Source organism: Marasmius oreades, chromosome 3, assembly GCF_018924745.1.
Source record: "Marasmius oreades isolate 03SP1 chromosome 3, whole genome shotgun sequence".
Taxonomy (NCBI): domain Eukaryota; kingdom Fungi; phylum Basidiomycota; class Agaricomycetes; order Agaricales; family Marasmiaceae; genus Marasmius; species Marasmius oreades.
The window spans coordinates 4,815,026-4,832,663 of record NC_057325.1 but is presented as its reverse complement, the minus strand read 5'-3'; the positions used below and the strand labels follow the sequence as shown (position 1 = coordinate 4,832,663).

Sequence of the window (17,638 nt, the reverse complement as noted above, 5' to 3'; positions counted from 1 at the left end):
TGGAGAAGAACAGATAACGGTGGAGATCCCTGAGATCCTAAGGCAAAACTTCATGATGCAACACTACGTCGCAATCAAAAGGAGCTGTCACTCAGCATGAAGCCAAGTAAGAGAGCAACAGCGATGGCACCTTAAAGGTTGATGTAATTGGCAAGAAGTTGGTCATGGCACTGCTGTGGCAGGGCTGCACGTAGGTGCTTACATAATATATACCGTGTCCACAACAGTCCACAAACCCACAATATTTTGTCCCGATGGTTGTTTGCTCAAGCTTAAGTCCACCTTCGACTGGTGTATTCCCGAAGGTACTGATCCTCCAATCACCATTGATATTTGAGGCTATACAGAGAATGTTAAACATGTAAAGATGAAAATTGAATGAGTGTACACAGTTGGTTACATCATAGTATGGATCTGTATTCAGAAGAAATAGGCGAGTATAAAATGAAGGGCCGTGTAAATCAATGTTTCACCCAGTCTGGTTCGAAACGAGAATTGATCTTCAGGTGGTATCTGGACCTAAAGATATCTTGTTCTTCCTCAATACCAATGGCTTCCCATTGCCCATTTCTCCACATCCAGACACTAATGAAATGTGCATAATCTATGACTTTATAGTGAAGATATTCTGGGACAATGTTGGTGTCAATATGAAGCAAGAGATCATACTCCTGCAGATCCCTGTGGTTGTTCAGGGTAGTTGGGGAATTATTGGGCCAGGAGACGCTACCATGTACCATCGCATAAAAGCATTTTGACCCCAAATCTTGTGTTTCCGGTAGTACAGATATGGATCACATGTCGAAATGTCCTGCAAGGGGTTGAGATGTTTATGATCTAGATGACTGCACACAATGACATACCTTTCGCTGTTGAAGTTGACAAGTTTGTATGCCAATCAAGGCCCGCTGATTTCGTACCCCAATAGGCCCATTTCTGTTAGAAAGATCACCCACGCTAACTGGCTTGAGATCGTGAAGCTGGTCCTGTCTTTTGAGCATTTTGGAATTTAACCTTTGCTGTCCCTTTGTTTCGGAGATCTATCTCACATACCCAAGCATCAGGATCGAATTCAAAAATGGTTCCTCTATCTTGACCTCTGCTCCTGCACCCACCAGGTGATCACTGCTAAAGTGAGATTATTAGGGCTTGGAGGTAAGGGCTGTCAGCATCAACCAGACTCACCTCTGCAATTGATCTTCTTTGATGGTAGTAAACATCAGCATTGGAATGATCCTGTTGGTGTATCGTTGATATGGAAGTTTGAAAACCAGCTGAGGAAGATACATGACTACGAGCATGGCTGAAATCAAGGATAGACACTAAAGAAATCGATGGAACAGGGAGCGAGTGTTCTTCACGTAGTGGTGACCGGCACCAAGAGTGGCGTATGGATGTAGGTGACTGAGTTCTGTGTCTGTTGCTTATATGTAGACCAAACATCTCGCCAATGAAAGATTCCTTTGTTTGACTATCATGTAACCGGGCCGTTGAAGACCGTCATATAGTTAATCAACCCTGACGCACTCCGCTAACTCTTTCGAGCACTCCACTACCATCTTGGTGCCACCAAATTGTGCTGACAATGCCACACCTCGACTTTTCATCCTCCATTTCCACTGTGAATTCCTCTTCATCCGTTTCAACGATCCTGAAAGAGACTGAAGTGCGACAAGTCATGAAGGTGACTGGGAATGCTTGCTCGACGAATAAGAACATTAAACATTTCTAATAGCCAACTCCGTGCATGGAGATCAAACGACCCAGTAAGAAGTCTCATCAAAGGGTTCTGACGAGAGCCTTCCAGTCGTTAGAGCTAGGGCTTGCATTGATAGTGTATGTGGTGACAGTGGCGACCATTGGTGTGTGGCTATACACAACTGTACCTACCTGGGCTTCCATGTCCATATCCATGCAGCTCTGCTATGCCCAAAACACTCTATGCTGGTTTCAAGGGGCATTCTTCCGGCAAGAATGTAACCCTTTCTCTTGTGCGGACTTTGAGAAGGCTGCTATGGATGAGCACTTACCTACCAGCGTGCACTTAGACTATGTGCTTGCCGTGAACGGTGGATCCATTGTGGAGGAGTTCACAAGTCCGACATTGGGTTATAGGAAGCTGAGCATGAAGGAGCAGGAACTATACGAGTCTCGGGGATTTCATCTCCAACACGTCAAAGTATATCCCCCTCCAATTGTCATCAATTCTGAGGTTCGCATAGCTCGCTGTTGGTTGTTCGCTGGTTCAACTGGGCATATCGCAATATCGCTATCAGAGCCTATAATCATTTCACATCTTTCTTTCCATCATCCAGACCACCGCGAACTTTCCGCTAGCCTTCTATCATGAGCACCCTCCTGTTTTAAACTCTGGTCACTCTTGCCAGACCCCCCGAGAGATCATCTCCTCAGGGAAGACCTTGTTTCAACAACCCAATTTCAGATCAGACAGACAAACAGCACTCCAGAAGGAAGCCTTGTACACTTGGCTGACATAGAGTACAATGTCACCAAGGGACTACAAATGGACGCTGCTATAACAAACAACAGTGTAGTATCGTCCATGGTTATTCTAGAGATCAAAGATAACAGAGAGGTGAATCAGACCTGTGTCTACCGAATCTCAATCCACCATGCAGTTTAGGAGATAGGCGGTTGGAACTGAATCGTGCGATGTATTTAACTAGCTAGTGGAGATGACAACAATGACGACTTTTTTGCCTGCCAAGATACAACATGAGCTGGGAATGCAGCACGATTATTAACATGTTTGATCACCTTCACAAACGATAAAATCACTCAAGTTGGGTGGAATGCGCAAGGTGGGTGTTAGATTCGGCAACTTCTGATCAGCGGCGAAAGACAAAGTCGTGAATACAGTTGGAGAACATTGAGGAGAAGTAAAAATTGACCCTTAGCATCAGGCAAACATGAGGGATTCACGCCAAACTGATAGGAGGTCAGACCGTCAGAATTGAATGTTTACAGGGAGATTGAGACTGTTCTTGACATTGGGACAGTACTAGATAGTGTTCTCATTAGTTCGGGCTAGTGCTGGTTTGAGACCGAACTGTGAACTGAATTGCCGAAATGGTTCCATAAACGGTTTGCCAAAAAAACCAAATATAGAACAGTTTCATCCCAAGAAACCTTGTTTTCAAACCATGTGACCCAATGGGTCACTTGTACCTATTAGTCACAAGAAATATCACATCACGGTCACATCAAGTGATGCCATTTGCCATCATTGTCACAGAAAGTTTAATACATTTTTACTTACTCAGGAACTGCAGTTTAACCAGTTTGGGTCAGGTTTTCGGCCTGAACTGTGTCCCTGAATGGTTCCTGCTGACCCATCAAAGCCCAAACTGGTACAAACTGCGCCAAACCGAACCAAACGCGCCGACGATAACACCAGTACTAGGGAAACAGAGTGGGTCCAGGCATGGAGACAATGATACACAGTATCTGGACAGTCAGTATGATCAATGCTGAAAATAATTTCGGACAAAGGGTGAATGGACATACTGATTGCCAGATACATTTATCTGAAAATCGAAACCACAAAAACTTTGAAACAACAACAGATCCCCTAAACAAACTGGGACACACTCTTGGGAGAAAGCAGGTCAAGAACTTCTAGAGATATGAGGCGCAAGCCATCCCTTTGAAGTCAATCATGCCCCCTCCTAAGAAACACTTCCTAGGTGCGGGCACCCATCATCATAGACAGATACTGGTATGTAGGTCGGGTCCTGTGCATGTAGTCTAGACATTGTATGTGGGTCGGATACTGAGTCTATCTCATGTTCAGTCTTTCTGTGGGGTATCTATGAATCAACGTAGGTACTTACTGTTCCAGTTGTTATCGAAACGACAATCCTCATCGCACAGCCGCTGAGAAGAACTTGTAATGCTGGGAATCCCTGAGATCCCCAATGAAAACTGTCAGGAAACGCAACGCTGAGTCACAGTTGGTTGATGAGGGTGGTGAGCTGAAGGGTATGAAGTCGAGTCTGCAGGCCACATGTGACATCTGTATACAAGTGTTTTGAACCTGTTCTTGGAACAGTACTAGGGAAACGGAAGTGGCCGCGGGTCTGTGGAGACAAGGGGTAGACAGTATCTGGACTTCATGAACATGCCGAGAACAATCTTGGGAATTGAGGTGAATGGACGTACCGATTCCCAAAAACATAAGGCTTGTAAATGAATCTATGCCTTCCCCAACAGATCCCTCAAGAAAATGGAACACCCTCTCGGTGGAGAACAATTCAAGACCTTCTAGAGATATAAGGTGCAAGCCATCTCTTCGAGTCAATCTTGCCCTCTTCTGAGAAACGCCTCCTAGGCTCGGGTGTTGCAGATAGCCAGTTGTTGTAGACACAATTCCTGTGCCCATCTTCCAGAAATTGTATGTGCATCGAGTCCTGAGTGTATCTAATCATGTTTATTCTGCTTGTGGGGCATTTGGGAACCAATGAAGGTACTTACTGTTCTAGTCGAAATGGAAATAACAATCCCTAGTCGCACTGGAATGGCCTAGCTGCTGTGAACAGCAGAAAATGGCGAAGACCCATGGGATCTCAACATAAACAATGAAGAATTGCAACACTGAGTCGCGATCCAGAAGTTTGTTTTCCGAACTCAGCACTAAGCCAGGTAAGAAAAAGTAACGTATGGAAATGACAGTCAAGGACAGGTAGCAGTGAAGATCCCTGAGATCCCCAACACAAACATTCAAGGATTGCAACACTGAGTCGCTATTGAGGGGTTTTGTTTTCCAAACTCAGCACTAAGCCAAGTAAGAAAAGTAACAGCGATCATGGCATGGAGTTGAGTTCTGTTGGCCACGTGCGTAGTCACGAGTGTACAGTCATGTCCAGAACATTTTCCCACACTAGATCTTCCTCATTGGCCCTTGCACTTCTCGTTTCAACATATATAGCAATAGCTCAGTGCTATAGTGAAAGTGGGCTAAGTGCTCATACAGTCGTTGGATTAGTCCTAACAACTCTCATTCCGATGTTCGCTGCTCCACCACATCCACTGTTCCTGGCAGTCAAACTGAGAACAGTTGTCCATATTAACGAACAACATATGTATATGTACGCCTCTAAATCTGTTCTCAAACTCTTATGAATGTCCAAAGATCATTTATTTGGCTCAGAATACTGCGATACCCTTTCATTCTGGACCTCTCCCTCGGGGATCATTGTCTACAATGTCGAGGAACATTGGGAGGACTGGAATTCTGTACGGACTGGTGCGTAAATTTTCATATTTTCATCACTATCAATGTTCATCTTCTTGAAGATGTAGGCTCGTACTGCTGAAGAGATAACAGGACAGCTTTTCTGTAGGATTGTGAAAGACAAACGACGAAAGTCGCGCCTCATTTTCGCTCAACCTTTGTCTATTGTTTGACTTCCAATCAATTCAAATATCCAATTATATCTCTCGCAAAGGCCCTTTGTCCCTTTGATTGCATGACGCATCTGTCACAGTCCCCATCAGAGTTAGTCCCCATTAGAGTGGCAACTTTCTACATCTTTAAAACAAATGATTAACCCACAGGTCACCTCTCCACTCCCGTCCTCCCCAAGAGCACAAGCCACTCAATCCATGTCTCCTCAAAGACCGACCTCTAGCCCCCGCAAACGACCGAGAAGATCCCTCCAGAAACAACTGACACGCGTTGCCCCCTTTGTTCCTTTTTGTGCCCTACCTGTCGAAGTGCATATCGAAGTCAGTCTTTCCGTTGATTGCCTTGCTGTCCATCTATTCACGAACGCACATACAGATCATTCTCAACCTACTGATTGCGTTGGTTCTTCGTTTAAGCCTTGTGAACAAACACTTTCTAACATGGTTACGCAAACCATGTACTGTCTATCAAGCGGTTTGGGACCATTTCCTCCGAGCGCTGGTGGTCCCTGTCCCTCCCCCCTGTGTGAACCCATACAACTGGGTGAATATGTTGTGTAACGGACCCTCATGCAGAGTAAGTTTCGATCATTGTTTCAGTGTATGCTTTCTGAATACTGTCAATAGCTTTGTTCTCGTCATGGAGGGAGTCGCACCTTCTTGTTTTCAGTCCCCCATCTGGGGCAGAGGCTATGTGCCAGCTGCATTTACACAAGGTCAACCAAACTTTCTCTTTACCGAACCTTTTCATTACCAGGGAAAAAGGTGGCCATCACTGCATAAGCTGTGCCATCTTTCCTTTATATCTCACTGCTCTAAACACACCCCTCCCTCGTCTCATGACAGCATTTGGAAACACCTTTCGAAGACCGGCTATAGTAGGGCCGACATGGAGAGCATTAAAAATCATACTTTCATTGACAGTACTAGGATGCTGACTACTGAAGGTATACACCACCATTTATGGCGAAATCTGCCTCTAACTTTGTGAGCCTAGAATAGTTTCTCATTGAGGCCGACATTCTTCACTCTATATGTGAAGCTCAAATCGCACGGCTGTTCAAGAGACTGGAAGAAGAGAAGGTGATGAATGGACGTATGGATGCTCTGAAAAGGGCTTATGTTCACCTTCTCCGGGGTCTCCATCCTAGTTCGTGGTGGAACCTTCCAATGCCAGAGACAGCTTTCCTCTTCCCAGTGTTCCTCCGGTGCCTGACTTCCCCGGACACAGTCAGTTTCGACGAGTCTTTCTTTAGATCCAACGAGAAGGGGCTCTATTGTTGGAAGCAACTCATTTCTCCATGAAGTTCTTTGTGAAAGCCTCTGAAGTGTTTCATAACGAGAGCCGCAAAATCGTGCCTATCATTTTAGGACTGAATCTTTACCATTACCACAAGATCAGATTGGATCCCTGGGGCATCTTCCCTGGCACTGGATCCAGGCTCGCTATTGCCACATACACCTGTCAGCAATGTGGTGTTAAATGTATCACGGCGCAAGGCGCGATAGCTCATCTCAACAGCAGCAGGTGCAAGCGTGACAGTGTCCTCTGCCTATCCCCCTTCACCTTCACCCCTGACCCGCTGGTCTTCAAGCTGGTTCTTCTCATAGGGTTGCCTCCCTGGAATGCCACCACCAATGACATGGACAACCGGAACCCGCTGTTTCGATGCCTGGCATGTGTGGATGACGACAACGACGACTACCTTCTGTACACATGGCACAATTGTGTAAGTATCTGGGACCCTAAAGCATCGTATTGTCGCTAAGTTGAGATCTTTCATAGCTGAATATCCATACTTGGCATGACAATGCTTCATTTGAAGTAGTCACCGGGGCAACGGACATAGAGGTGCTCGATCTTAGCACTTGGTCATGCGCTCATTGCAACATTGATGTCAATGATCCAAAATTTCGAGTAATCCTTGACACACACCTTTCAACAGCGTGAGTTTCCTGGACTCTTTTTCTCATTTCATCCAAACTTAATCCTATCCTCTAGTCACAGAATTGAGGAACCCAAAGCACCTATAGATCGGTTCTATTTACCTTCTTAATGCTCTTGACGCTCTTTCTTTACTTTACTTGTAATTTGTATTCTGTCTTATATAATCTATGATATTCTTCCCCCTTATGTACATATACGCAGAATGCTACAATACCAATACATGACACCTTGACCCATCCATGCTGGTGTTTACTGAAGTGGTGTTGCACCCCGATTGAGCACGAAGCTCCTCAGCCAAAGAGGTAATAGCTGACAGATTGCAGATCAAGTAGTTGGGGACAACATCTACTACTGTCTATATCTGTTCAAGGTTGTTACTTGACAACTCTAGCCATACTACAGGGTTCCAACGCGTTGCAGGGTAAGATCATTCTAATTCAAGCTATTATTATCTGGTTCAATGCGTAAATGAGTTGAAACGAGACACAAAATGCCGAGTCGAACAACGCTGGTATAATTGATACAAATATGTTTCCGATTTAGAAATTTCCAACGAGTGCGTAGCCCAAGACAAGGACCCTGGTTGACTGAAGTAGCCCATTAGTCACTACATAGTTCATTTCAAAGTGTCCAGGTACACCCACGTAGTAAAGGAAAGCTTTCGGTGACACTGGCTCAACAAGGCTGTTTAGTATGAGACCGATTGTCCTTGCAGTGAGCTGAGCCACCCGAACATCGGAAAGGTTCCTCTGAGCACATGTTTTCCACTCGTTACAGCGTTCAACCACCCCTTCCATGGGCTCATCGCACATATTGATTTCATACTGCTGCATGCAGGATGAGGATTCGATAAGGAGCTCTAGCATACACGCATCAACGTCAGATTCAGAGCAGGACTCTACACGTACCTGTCCTCGCTCTCAATACACTGTGCGCTATCTCAATCACAAGCAGACATACTACTATGGCCACCCAAATTGTGGTGAAGGTAAATATTGCTCTGCAGACAAATGGATTAGTAACGTTTGGAGTAAGCTCCCGATATCCCACAATATACAATCAGCAAGATGTTATATTATCTTAGACGGATTCAATGGTATGAGCCTACATCTCAAGAAGATAAATGTTGATGCAGATGAAAGCATAAAAAGTTACGCACCAGTCCATACAGAATTCCAGTCCTCCTAAAGTTCCTCAATACAGTAGACAATGATTCCTGAGAGAGACCCAGTTTGAGATAATCTAAATAATATAAGCCAGATAAATGGTATTTAGACACTCATATGAGTTTGAGAAGGGACATACTAGAAGGCGGATGTGAGTGTTGATGACTGTTCTTGACGGCTAGGAACAGAGGATACAGTGGGACAATGGAGTAGAAAGCCAGTCATTGGAACTAATCCAACGACATGAGCGCTAAGCCCACATTCACTCAACAGTACTGAGCTATCGAGGCAGCGAGTCGCAGGTGGGAGATGAGAGTTGAGTGTGTCGTGTCAGGCGGGGAAATTGCGGGCGCTTATAACAAACACTTACCAAACATTGTAACTGTGTACGCCGCAGCACCTGCTATGCTCATCACCAATGTTCAACCTCCATCCTTCAATGCTGTACTTGGCTTGGTGCTGAGTGAAAAACAAAAAAAAACCACTCTCATATACAACTCAGTGTTATAATCTTGATGGTTTCTGTTTGGGATCTCAGGGATCTTCACCACCACCTGTCCTTCTCAGTAGCTAGCCATTCATCTAGACAACATCTTGAACAGTAAGCACCTACCTTGGCGTTCATGAATCCTCACAGATAGACAGATCATCAGATAGACTCGGTGCTCGACCCAAATGCAATGTCTGGAAGATAGGCATGGGAATCGACCTGCACAAATCTCTTGGACAGTAAAACTGAATCTGGGAGGCATTTCTCTAAGGGAGCATGATTGACTTCAAAGGATGGCTTGCGGCTCATATCCCTGGAAGTTCCTGACTTGCTTTCCATCGAGAGCATGCCCCATTTCATTTAGGCAACATTGTTTGACGGTTTTTTCCGTTGGGGAAGGCCAGGTATGTATTCAAGGTTAATGTATCTGGCAATCCGTGTGTCTGTTCGCCCATTTTCCTCTCAGCATTGACCGAGACTGTCCTCAGCATAATCATGAAGCTGCCAACTGTTCCTATTCTATGCATCACTGTCTCCGCACACCCACTTCCGTTTCCCTAGGACTGTTCACTGTGTCCAGAACAGTCTCAGCACTCACCAAGCACCTTACAATCATTGCCACCCATATGTTACTGTTTTACTCAGCTTAGTGCCGGGCGAAAGCAAAACCTCTTGACTGCGACTCAGTGTTGCCGTTCTTGATGGTCTGTGTTGGGGGAGGTCTCAGGGATCTTCACCATACCTTGTCCATTATCAGCAGTTAGACCATTGCAGTGTGGCGAGGACTGTCACTTCAATTTAAACACCTCTCAGACCTCCACCTGTCTCAGTCAATCCAACAAATGATCCCATCGTTCACGTCTACAACTTACTCGATATATCAAGTAGCTTGCACCACCACAGCATGTTTTTTAACGGGAGTTCTTGGACGGACGGGGCTTTGGAGGTTACGGAGTGGTACGCGGTCCTCTAACGAACCATCCTCCCAAGGAACTATACACCTATGATGAAGAGTTCACAGTATTCCTCAGGGATTAGTACCATGCTGAGCATTCCATTCTCTTGAACAACTTCATTAGTATCAAGAATCCAGGAGGAGTGGAACCTGTTCCTGGTCAGTCTTTGGAAGCTTGTTCTCTTATGCAAGATTCTGGCCTCGTGTATTTTGCTGAGAACACCTTGTAACTGCCCCCGATTTCCGGCAGAACTCCTTCCAAAGTGACTTTTCCTGCTGGTTTTAACAAAAACGCAACACTTCCTTTCCAACCCGGAACGACGTATCGTTTACGCCTGCGTTTGCCATGTTCTGCTTTTGGATTGATGGTCACGATATGAGGAATGTAAGTCTTTCGTTTAATGCAGAAACACTGCTCATACATTGGTTCAGATGCAGATGATTGGAGGATCTCCGATCAACATGCTCAACGTCACCGTAGCACAGAGGTACTGTGTTGGTTACTGCTCAAAATGTCATGAATTCCAACTGGGCGATTCATGCGAACCTGAATACAGTTACGTTTGATTCAATTCCATCTGCCCTCGATCGTCTGTTGTTGGCGACCAGTTTCCCAGAATGTGTTGGTCTTGCTCTTAAAATGTTCTTAACCCTCTGGGGAGGTTGTAGAAGTTTCAAGATATGGGTACGCAAAGGTATGTGGTGGTGCGATCTACAGACATGAACTTAAGTCTCCCTTGGACCAATGATCCTTCGCCTGTACACTATCTCGCACCCTCAGTGGCCTCCTTGAATGTTACTAGCCCTCGCTCACCCATACCCACCCTCCACATCGCAGCTCAAATTGCAACATACGGGAAGTTGGATCTTTTCTCTAGCTTCAATTTCCAGACTATGTCAGAAATACCGGCAGCTGTTTGGATATTGAGTCCCTCTCGAATCCGGTTGTGTTTCAATCGAAAACAGAGGTCCCCCGTCGATGTTAGTATGTCACGGAAAGAGACGGTGAAGCGAAGAATGTGTCCTCACAAGCTGGATGATGGCTTGGAGTCTAGAGGTGCTCAGTCTTTATCAGCCAGGAATTAATGTATCAGAGTATTCAAAGGACAATGCAGATCCTCTTTTCTTGACAAAAAACATTTCGCCGAAATGACTGGGGCAAATAGCAGCGATAACGACTCCGGAAAATAAAACATCATGATGGACTCTTGTATAAACGACTGCAAACAATTTGTTATCAACCTCAGAGGTGCTCAAACAAACTCAAATGAACCTTTTCCTTCCCAATCTCTCCAACACTGCTACCATCGTTCATGCTCGTTCACCAACATTCCCCCAACTCATCCTTAATCTCCAAGTATCTCAAGAGGAGGAAAAACCGATACTGGGGCAAAAGGGAAGGCTATATCTACTTGTTGAGAGGTCAGATGCGGGATGGAGAGGTCTTCTTGAAGTGGGGCGGTCCCGGGACCCTTTGAAGCATTTCCAACAGCACAAGGCCAAGTGCCGAATTAAAGGCTGGGCTTTTTTGGGTCGTTGGTTCATCCGTCAAAGCCACAAAACCGGTGAGTCCGTCGATATTGTTCTGTTTTGACATCTCATTGCTTTGACATGTAGAAACATTGATTCACCTTGCGCTGCTCATGCGAGGGTTCACCAAGACAACTCAATGATGCCCCTGTAAGTCTGTCTTTCTTTGTGAACGATTTTGACTTAGTGGCTCTGCTGCAGGCGGGGCTTTGCATAACAAAAGATTTTCGTACAGCGCTGCCGGATACAGAGCACCAATCACTCGCTCAATCATCAAATCTCACTGTTGAATCATTCCCTTCAGATTTTCTTGTTGTAAAACTACTATACTTACCACAGTAAAACACTTAGCTGTATATGTTTTGTTTCTTGTACGTCGTCTTATGATTTTGTGGGGGCCACAGAATATCCAGGTCTAACCCTCTCCAATTCCCGATTTCACTCCTTCCAAAGGAAACCCTTTTGAATGGTCATGGGCATGGTTGCCCTCCTCATCGTGCTTATTCACTGATGAAAATGGTGCAGGGCTAGGACTGAGCACCCTAAAGCAACAGCTGCTGTCCCATTCCGGATCCCTTGCACTTCTTATTTCAAGTGACAACCGCTGACTTCAGAAGACTCGCCACAAACAGGAGTGTGGAGGTGGTTAAGGGGCATCCGGATGCTCAGCACGAAGCGTGGCCTGGCACTTATAGATTCGTTACCGTCGTTTTGTTTAATCTTATGTTCGTCAATACAGTATTTACCAATGCCTGTTCTGGTGTTGTAGCTTAGATGCCACAGCACCTCGTGTATGTAGGAGCACGAGTGCAGCGAGCATTTGCAGTAAATCTAATCCAATCTAATATGCCCGAAACTCTAACATTGAAACCGTACCTTTAATATAATGTACGATGTTTATGCTATGGTTGATGCCTATGTTACACTTTGACCGGTTGTAGCGTAAATCAAGCATAAATCTTAGCGACTTTATACTAACATTACATTTCTACACAGCTTAGCATAATGTAAGAATAATTCATACCGTAAACAAAGCATAAATCTAACATAAATCTTTTCCTTTATTCTTGCAAGATCCTGGAAAATTTATCAACATAATGGGAAAATCGTGTCAACGTAGCACACGGACATTATGGAACAAATTTTTTTCATAATGTTAACATAAAGTAAAGTGTAACTCATGTGAATTATGTTATATTTCTTCCTGTGATTGCTTGGACTAGGCATCAGGCAGGCGAGCTGACATGCAGCGAGAAACAAACCCTCACCTTAGGGACCGTGAAATACGGACAGACTGAAGCAATGAGAAGCAATTGCCAAATCCGGACTCACTTACTGTAATACAGCCTGCTGTTGAACTGAGTCAGCGCTTGTTCTTTTTTCCTTGTTTTTTCCCCATCATCCACGATATTGATGCCTGAGTCGACATATGCCCAATGGTACAAAGGAACTGGAACTGATCTCGGGTTCAACCATGAAGGTGACTTTGGAGTTGCTAAAGGTTTGGCGAGGATTGTTATCTGGAACTGAGGAAGAGGGTGGGGGAAATAGGTGGGAGAGGGGCAAAGCAGGTTACCCTACAAGACCATCGATTTGCACATGCTGATTGAAACATAATTACATGGTTGAAGGGGATGCAACGCTTGAGATGATTGATAACGGAACAGCGCAAACCAGTACATGCTTAATATGATAACACCTCAATGTCCAGCCTCTTCGTGTTTCCAGTTATTCCTCGACATTGATTTTGGCACCTGTATATGAAAAGTAAGCTTGTGGCATTGACTTGGCCATCCAGAACTCCCATTCAAAGGTTGTCAAAATCACAGGACAATTGATTTGGTTGTTTGTTTAGCCTTCGACATATGGCCAGAATAGATGCGACAACCTTGGTTATGCTCTGACTGCAACCCCAAGGCACCATGATTCAATTGCTACCATGTCCCATATCGGTGTGGCTTTAATCTTGGGAAAGCAACCCGGGTTAGTACCATGGCCCTCGAGCTGGAAATATGCAGTGGTGGGTAAGTCTAACACTTTATTATTCACCCGGAACGATCTGGTTTCGTACTTTCCTCTGACCCCAGAACCAAAGATTTTAGCCTCAACCACCATTTATTGGGTCATCTCTTCTCAAGTGGAATGAACAGCTAGATTTGTACTAGTCAAATCAACTGTATCTGTTTATGGATTGCTCACTTCGATTGATAAATAACATATGAACGTCTTCGTGCGATGATTATATCCCAATATGCATTGCTTCCGTTCACACCCTTGGGTGACCGTGCCTTTCTTTTCCCTCTCTCCCCGTTGACGATCTCGACGAATACTTGACGAGTACTTGTACTTTTGATTTTTTTCTTCTTTTTTTCATAGCATGGCTTCGTATGACGATGCGAAGGTGATTTCCCCTATGTTCGTGCCCCTGTTTCGCACATCAATGTGCGCATTTTTAACCTCTTAGATTCCTCCCCTCATGAAACCGCTGGAAACCTTGGAGCACATTGAAGAACATGAATGTACAGAGGTGCGTTTCTTTCACATGGTTCCCTATTATCTTAATGCATATACCGGGTACCCAGCATAGGCTACTACCCAGAATGTCCCATCAGGCGAAAATGGAAGAGATTGGAAGGCGAGCAGTTGTGATGGATACCAAGAACGTAAGTCTCAGATCCGACCTCTGTCTGAACTATGACTCATGAGCAGTGCAGAGACTCTAGAATGACTCGAATAGTACTTGATTCAGAATGACTTGCCATAGAAATAGAGGTATAAAAGCACACTTGTACTTTATGTATAATCAATCTTACTTGTACTCTCAACCTTCATCTTGTGTGAAGAACTGATCCTCAGGAAAGACCACGGTTACACTCTTCCTAGGTCATCCCTTCATCCAGTAGACTGCAGCTATGCTCGCTGGACTGAACTTAGCACTGGATAAGATATCAGTCAGATTAGTTCATAAGTATATTATTCTCAGAACGAAGGCCTAGTCTTTCACATTGGTGGACACACTGGGAAATACTTGTTGAATTAATCGCTCTGATTTTGACATCAATGACAAAACTGCTTACCAAGTAATCCGTGGGTGACAGAGCCACCTTTTTTTTTACCCTCTCCATTCTTATCGAGTTGCTGTCGTCGAGTTGTCAATGGCATCAACCAGTACTCAACCACCATTACCATCGGAGGACGCCCAGGAACACCTCTTACCACCACCCCACTGTCACGAATCGTTCACTTTCCGGGGCATGTCCAGCTGCAAATAATCCCCAGAAATCGATTTTTGGGCATCTTGGACATCCTTACCATTCTAGAAACTGTGACATTTAGTTATTCACAGTTATTCCAGTTATTCACAGTCATTCCAGTCATTCCCAGCCATTCCAGTCATTCACAGTCATTCCATGGTTATTTCCTATTGGCTAACTGTTATCCCCATGTAGATAGCTCAGTAGTATATAAACCCACCATGTATTTAGCTTTTTCCCCAGCCTTGTAATTTTAAACCCTCTGTTTGTGTTTTGTCTCTTGTGCTTTCTGCTTTTCTCTCTCTCTCCTCAGTGTTCCCAAGTGTTCCTCCAAATATTCCAGTGTCCTCATCCCCAGTATCTTTTCCAGTGTGCTACAAGTGCTTCCAAACTCCCTCCCAGTATTCTCCAGCAAGTGTTTACCATTGAGTAAATCTTGTTGCCTCGGCGGTCCCTATCGTTTAGCTTGCCACGTAAGCCTTAAAACCCCACTAGTTGGGTGCAGTGGTTCTAAGGTTGAACAGTTCGTTTCACCCACGCACCAGATGTTATCGTCCTTTATGAACCAGATCTCAACACGGTACAACCATATTCAATTTTGATTCCAACGCTACAACCATTCTACAAGTATGGAGGAGATGAACAATTGTGAAGGCGGAGGACAGAGGCTTATAAGTATGTCTCAGCTCTTCTCGAGGACCGATTCGATTTCGCTAAACTTAGGCACACACAGAGATTTATCTTCTTGATATTCCCGCAGCAGACACAACTACTCGCAGCAATAATGAATCATATTCTCATGGGAAAGAAGAAGATCGAAATTACGGATAAAGGAAAGAAGTCTACAAGTGGATCACTAGAGGTCTGCTCTTTCAAACCTGAGATCTTTGAGAAGCTAATGTCCTCGCTCTACAAAGGTCTCGAAATCGCTACACTGTCATCTAGAATCAAAGGAAGGAGATTACTGGAGGTTCCAGCATGGCTTCAAATGGGGGGAACCATTGGAGAAGAATTCCTCACCAAGAACGACTTTGAACTACTAGCTGTCATATTTCGCAGGCGAGTAGAATCTTTTCTTGCCAAACTGTCAGAAGTCCACGATTTTAAACATAATGTTCCGCAGGGATACAAGGAATTAGATGACGACTATACTGCACAAGCGAGTGCTATTGATAGAAGGAAATCCGACTCGAGGAAGGATAGAGCAGGGAAGACTCTTGAGCCTGACTCCATCAGCATGGATCTACAAAACCAAAGGCTCAGTCGTAGTGCTTGTAAAGGTGGGACATATAATACCAACCGCCATCAATCGACTAACTCGCATATTAATCAGAATCGCCGCTTGCATAATCTCCTGGATGACGATGACATCTCACCGTCAGATGTTGGTGAAGGCAGCGAAAGGGAGAAAGATCGTAAGAGGGGGCAAGGCCCTGGCTATCCGAGTGACGACCTGGGAAGTGACTCAAGCGAGGATGACGACAGTGATAGAAGAGGTGGTAATAGGGATCGCCGACAAGAGGATAGACGGTCAGGAGGGACTCGCTCCACTACTGCAGATACCAGTAGCAGTGTTACTACCAGATTCCAATTCGACCTCAAATTGAAACAAGAAGTTGTGCCTATCTGGGACGGAAACACGGACAGTATTGTTCGTTGGATTTCCAAAGTAAATGATCTAGCGCGCTATGGAAAGAAAGTGAGACAGCAGCTGGGCAGTATAGTACCAAGACGGTTACAAGGCTCAGCCGAGATCTGGTACTTCTCCCTATCCAAGGAAACCCGACTTGACCTGGAAGCTGATTGGAAGCACCTACGGCAAAGGATCGTCGACTATTATATGAACCGCAAGTGGCTCAACAACGTTAGAAGCAGAGCATGAAGAGCTGCATATCGAGAATCGGGACACACTTGTGAGATGCCGAGTGAGTATTATATTCAAAAAGTGGATATGCTAAAGACAGGGTTTGATTATGAGGGCTCGGAAATTATTCTCAAAGTCATGGATGGAGCACCGGCTAACTGGTCAACCATGCTTACAACGCAATCATACGGCACTGCCGAGGATCTTCAGACAGCAATGCGTTACCATGAAGAGACGTTAATGGATCTAGACCGAGAGAGGCCGAGGTTCTCTAATCAACGGGATGACAGTGATCATACTTTTAAACCTGCGTATGTACCTTGGTCATATCTTGTGGGCACATGTACAGATTTACCGCCACCACAATTCCCAAAAGATGACTCTAACATTTCAAAGAAGACTACTCCCAAGGCAAAAGGAGCCCGACCATGCCATCACTGCGGAAGTGAACTTCACTGGGACAAGGAGTGCAAGTACTCCAAGAGGACTGCTTGTGTGCGGCTCTGCGAAATATCAGTAGATGACTTGGAAGCACAAGACGAGTATGAGGAGCTCTTCGATAATCTTAGCGATAACAAGACACTGCAGGATTTTGATTCTGCCCTCCAGTCTTCCAAATCATCGAACCTGGAGGGCTGCTCAACCAATCAACCAGACTCAGAAACACAGACTTACCATGTAACAGCCACTTCTCATGAAGCTACCATTTTCAAGGCAACTATGCCTCCATTCAAACAGCCTCTTAATCGCCAGACACATTGTTGATTGGCGAAAGAAGTGCAAGCCGACTCATACTTTAATGCTGCACAACCAGGAAACATGTCTCTTGTCGAGCTCAAGAAGCAGATGGCTCATCCTCCGGGATGCTCCTTCCTGGGAGCCAAGCCTACCGAGACTGTTGCGACTGTTAACAATTTGACAGATGAACTTTCGTTAATTGTCGATTCTGGCTCCGACATTACCCTTATTGCTCAGAACACTTTGAACACCTTATCTTCAAAGCC

The 17,638-nt window shown here is 44.9% G+C and overlaps 5 protein-coding genes across 5 annotated transcripts; 4 read left to right on the top strand and 1 right to left on the bottom strand.

The window, feature by feature from the left end:
• Positions 1-461: 461 nt before the first annotated feature.
• E1B28_006850 (uncharacterized protein) lies at positions 462-1,301 on the bottom strand (the record flags this gene model as incomplete). Its single annotated transcript, XM_043151551.1, has 5 exons — positions 462-681; positions 738-811; positions 864-990; positions 1,054-1,128; positions 1,186-1,301. 5 exons carry the CDS (start codon positions 1,299-1,301, stop codon positions 462-464), a joined length of 612 nt encoding a protein of 203 aa, XP_043012647.1.
• Positions 1,302-1,585: 284 nt separating this feature from the next.
• On the top strand, positions 1,586-2,350 carry E1B28_006849 (uncharacterized protein; the record flags this gene model as incomplete). Its single annotated transcript, XM_043151550.1, has 2 exons — positions 1,586-1,684; positions 1,736-2,350. The coding sequence occupies 2 exons, from the start codon at positions 1,586-1,588 to the stop codon at positions 2,348-2,350; spliced, it is 714 nt and encodes a 237-aa protein (XP_043012646.1).
• Positions 2,351-6,728: 4,378 nt separating this feature from the next.
• On the top strand, positions 6,729-7,484 carry E1B28_006848 (uncharacterized protein; the record flags this gene model as incomplete). Its single annotated transcript, XM_043151549.1, has 3 exons — positions 6,729-7,157; positions 7,214-7,374; positions 7,436-7,484. The coding sequence occupies 3 exons, from the start codon at positions 6,729-6,731 to the stop codon at positions 7,482-7,484; spliced, it is 639 nt and encodes a 212-aa protein (XP_043012645.1).
• An 8,070-nt stretch (positions 7,485-15,554) lies between these two features.
• On the top strand, positions 15,555-16,652 carry E1B28_006847 (uncharacterized protein; the record flags this gene model as incomplete). The annotated part of the gene is made up of 1 exon (XM_043151548.1): positions 15,555-16,652. The coding sequence occupies one exon, from the start codon at positions 15,555-15,557 to the stop codon at positions 16,650-16,652; it is 1,098 nt and encodes a 365-aa protein (XP_043012644.1).
• Positions 16,653-16,721: 69 nt separating this feature from the next.
• On the top strand, positions 16,722-17,399 carry E1B28_006846 (uncharacterized protein; the record flags this gene model as incomplete). The annotated part of the gene is made up of 1 exon (XM_043151547.1): positions 16,722-17,399. The coding sequence occupies one exon, from the start codon at positions 16,722-16,724 to the stop codon at positions 17,397-17,399; it is 678 nt and encodes a 225-aa protein (XP_043012643.1).
• Positions 17,400-17,638: the final 239 nt, after the last annotated feature.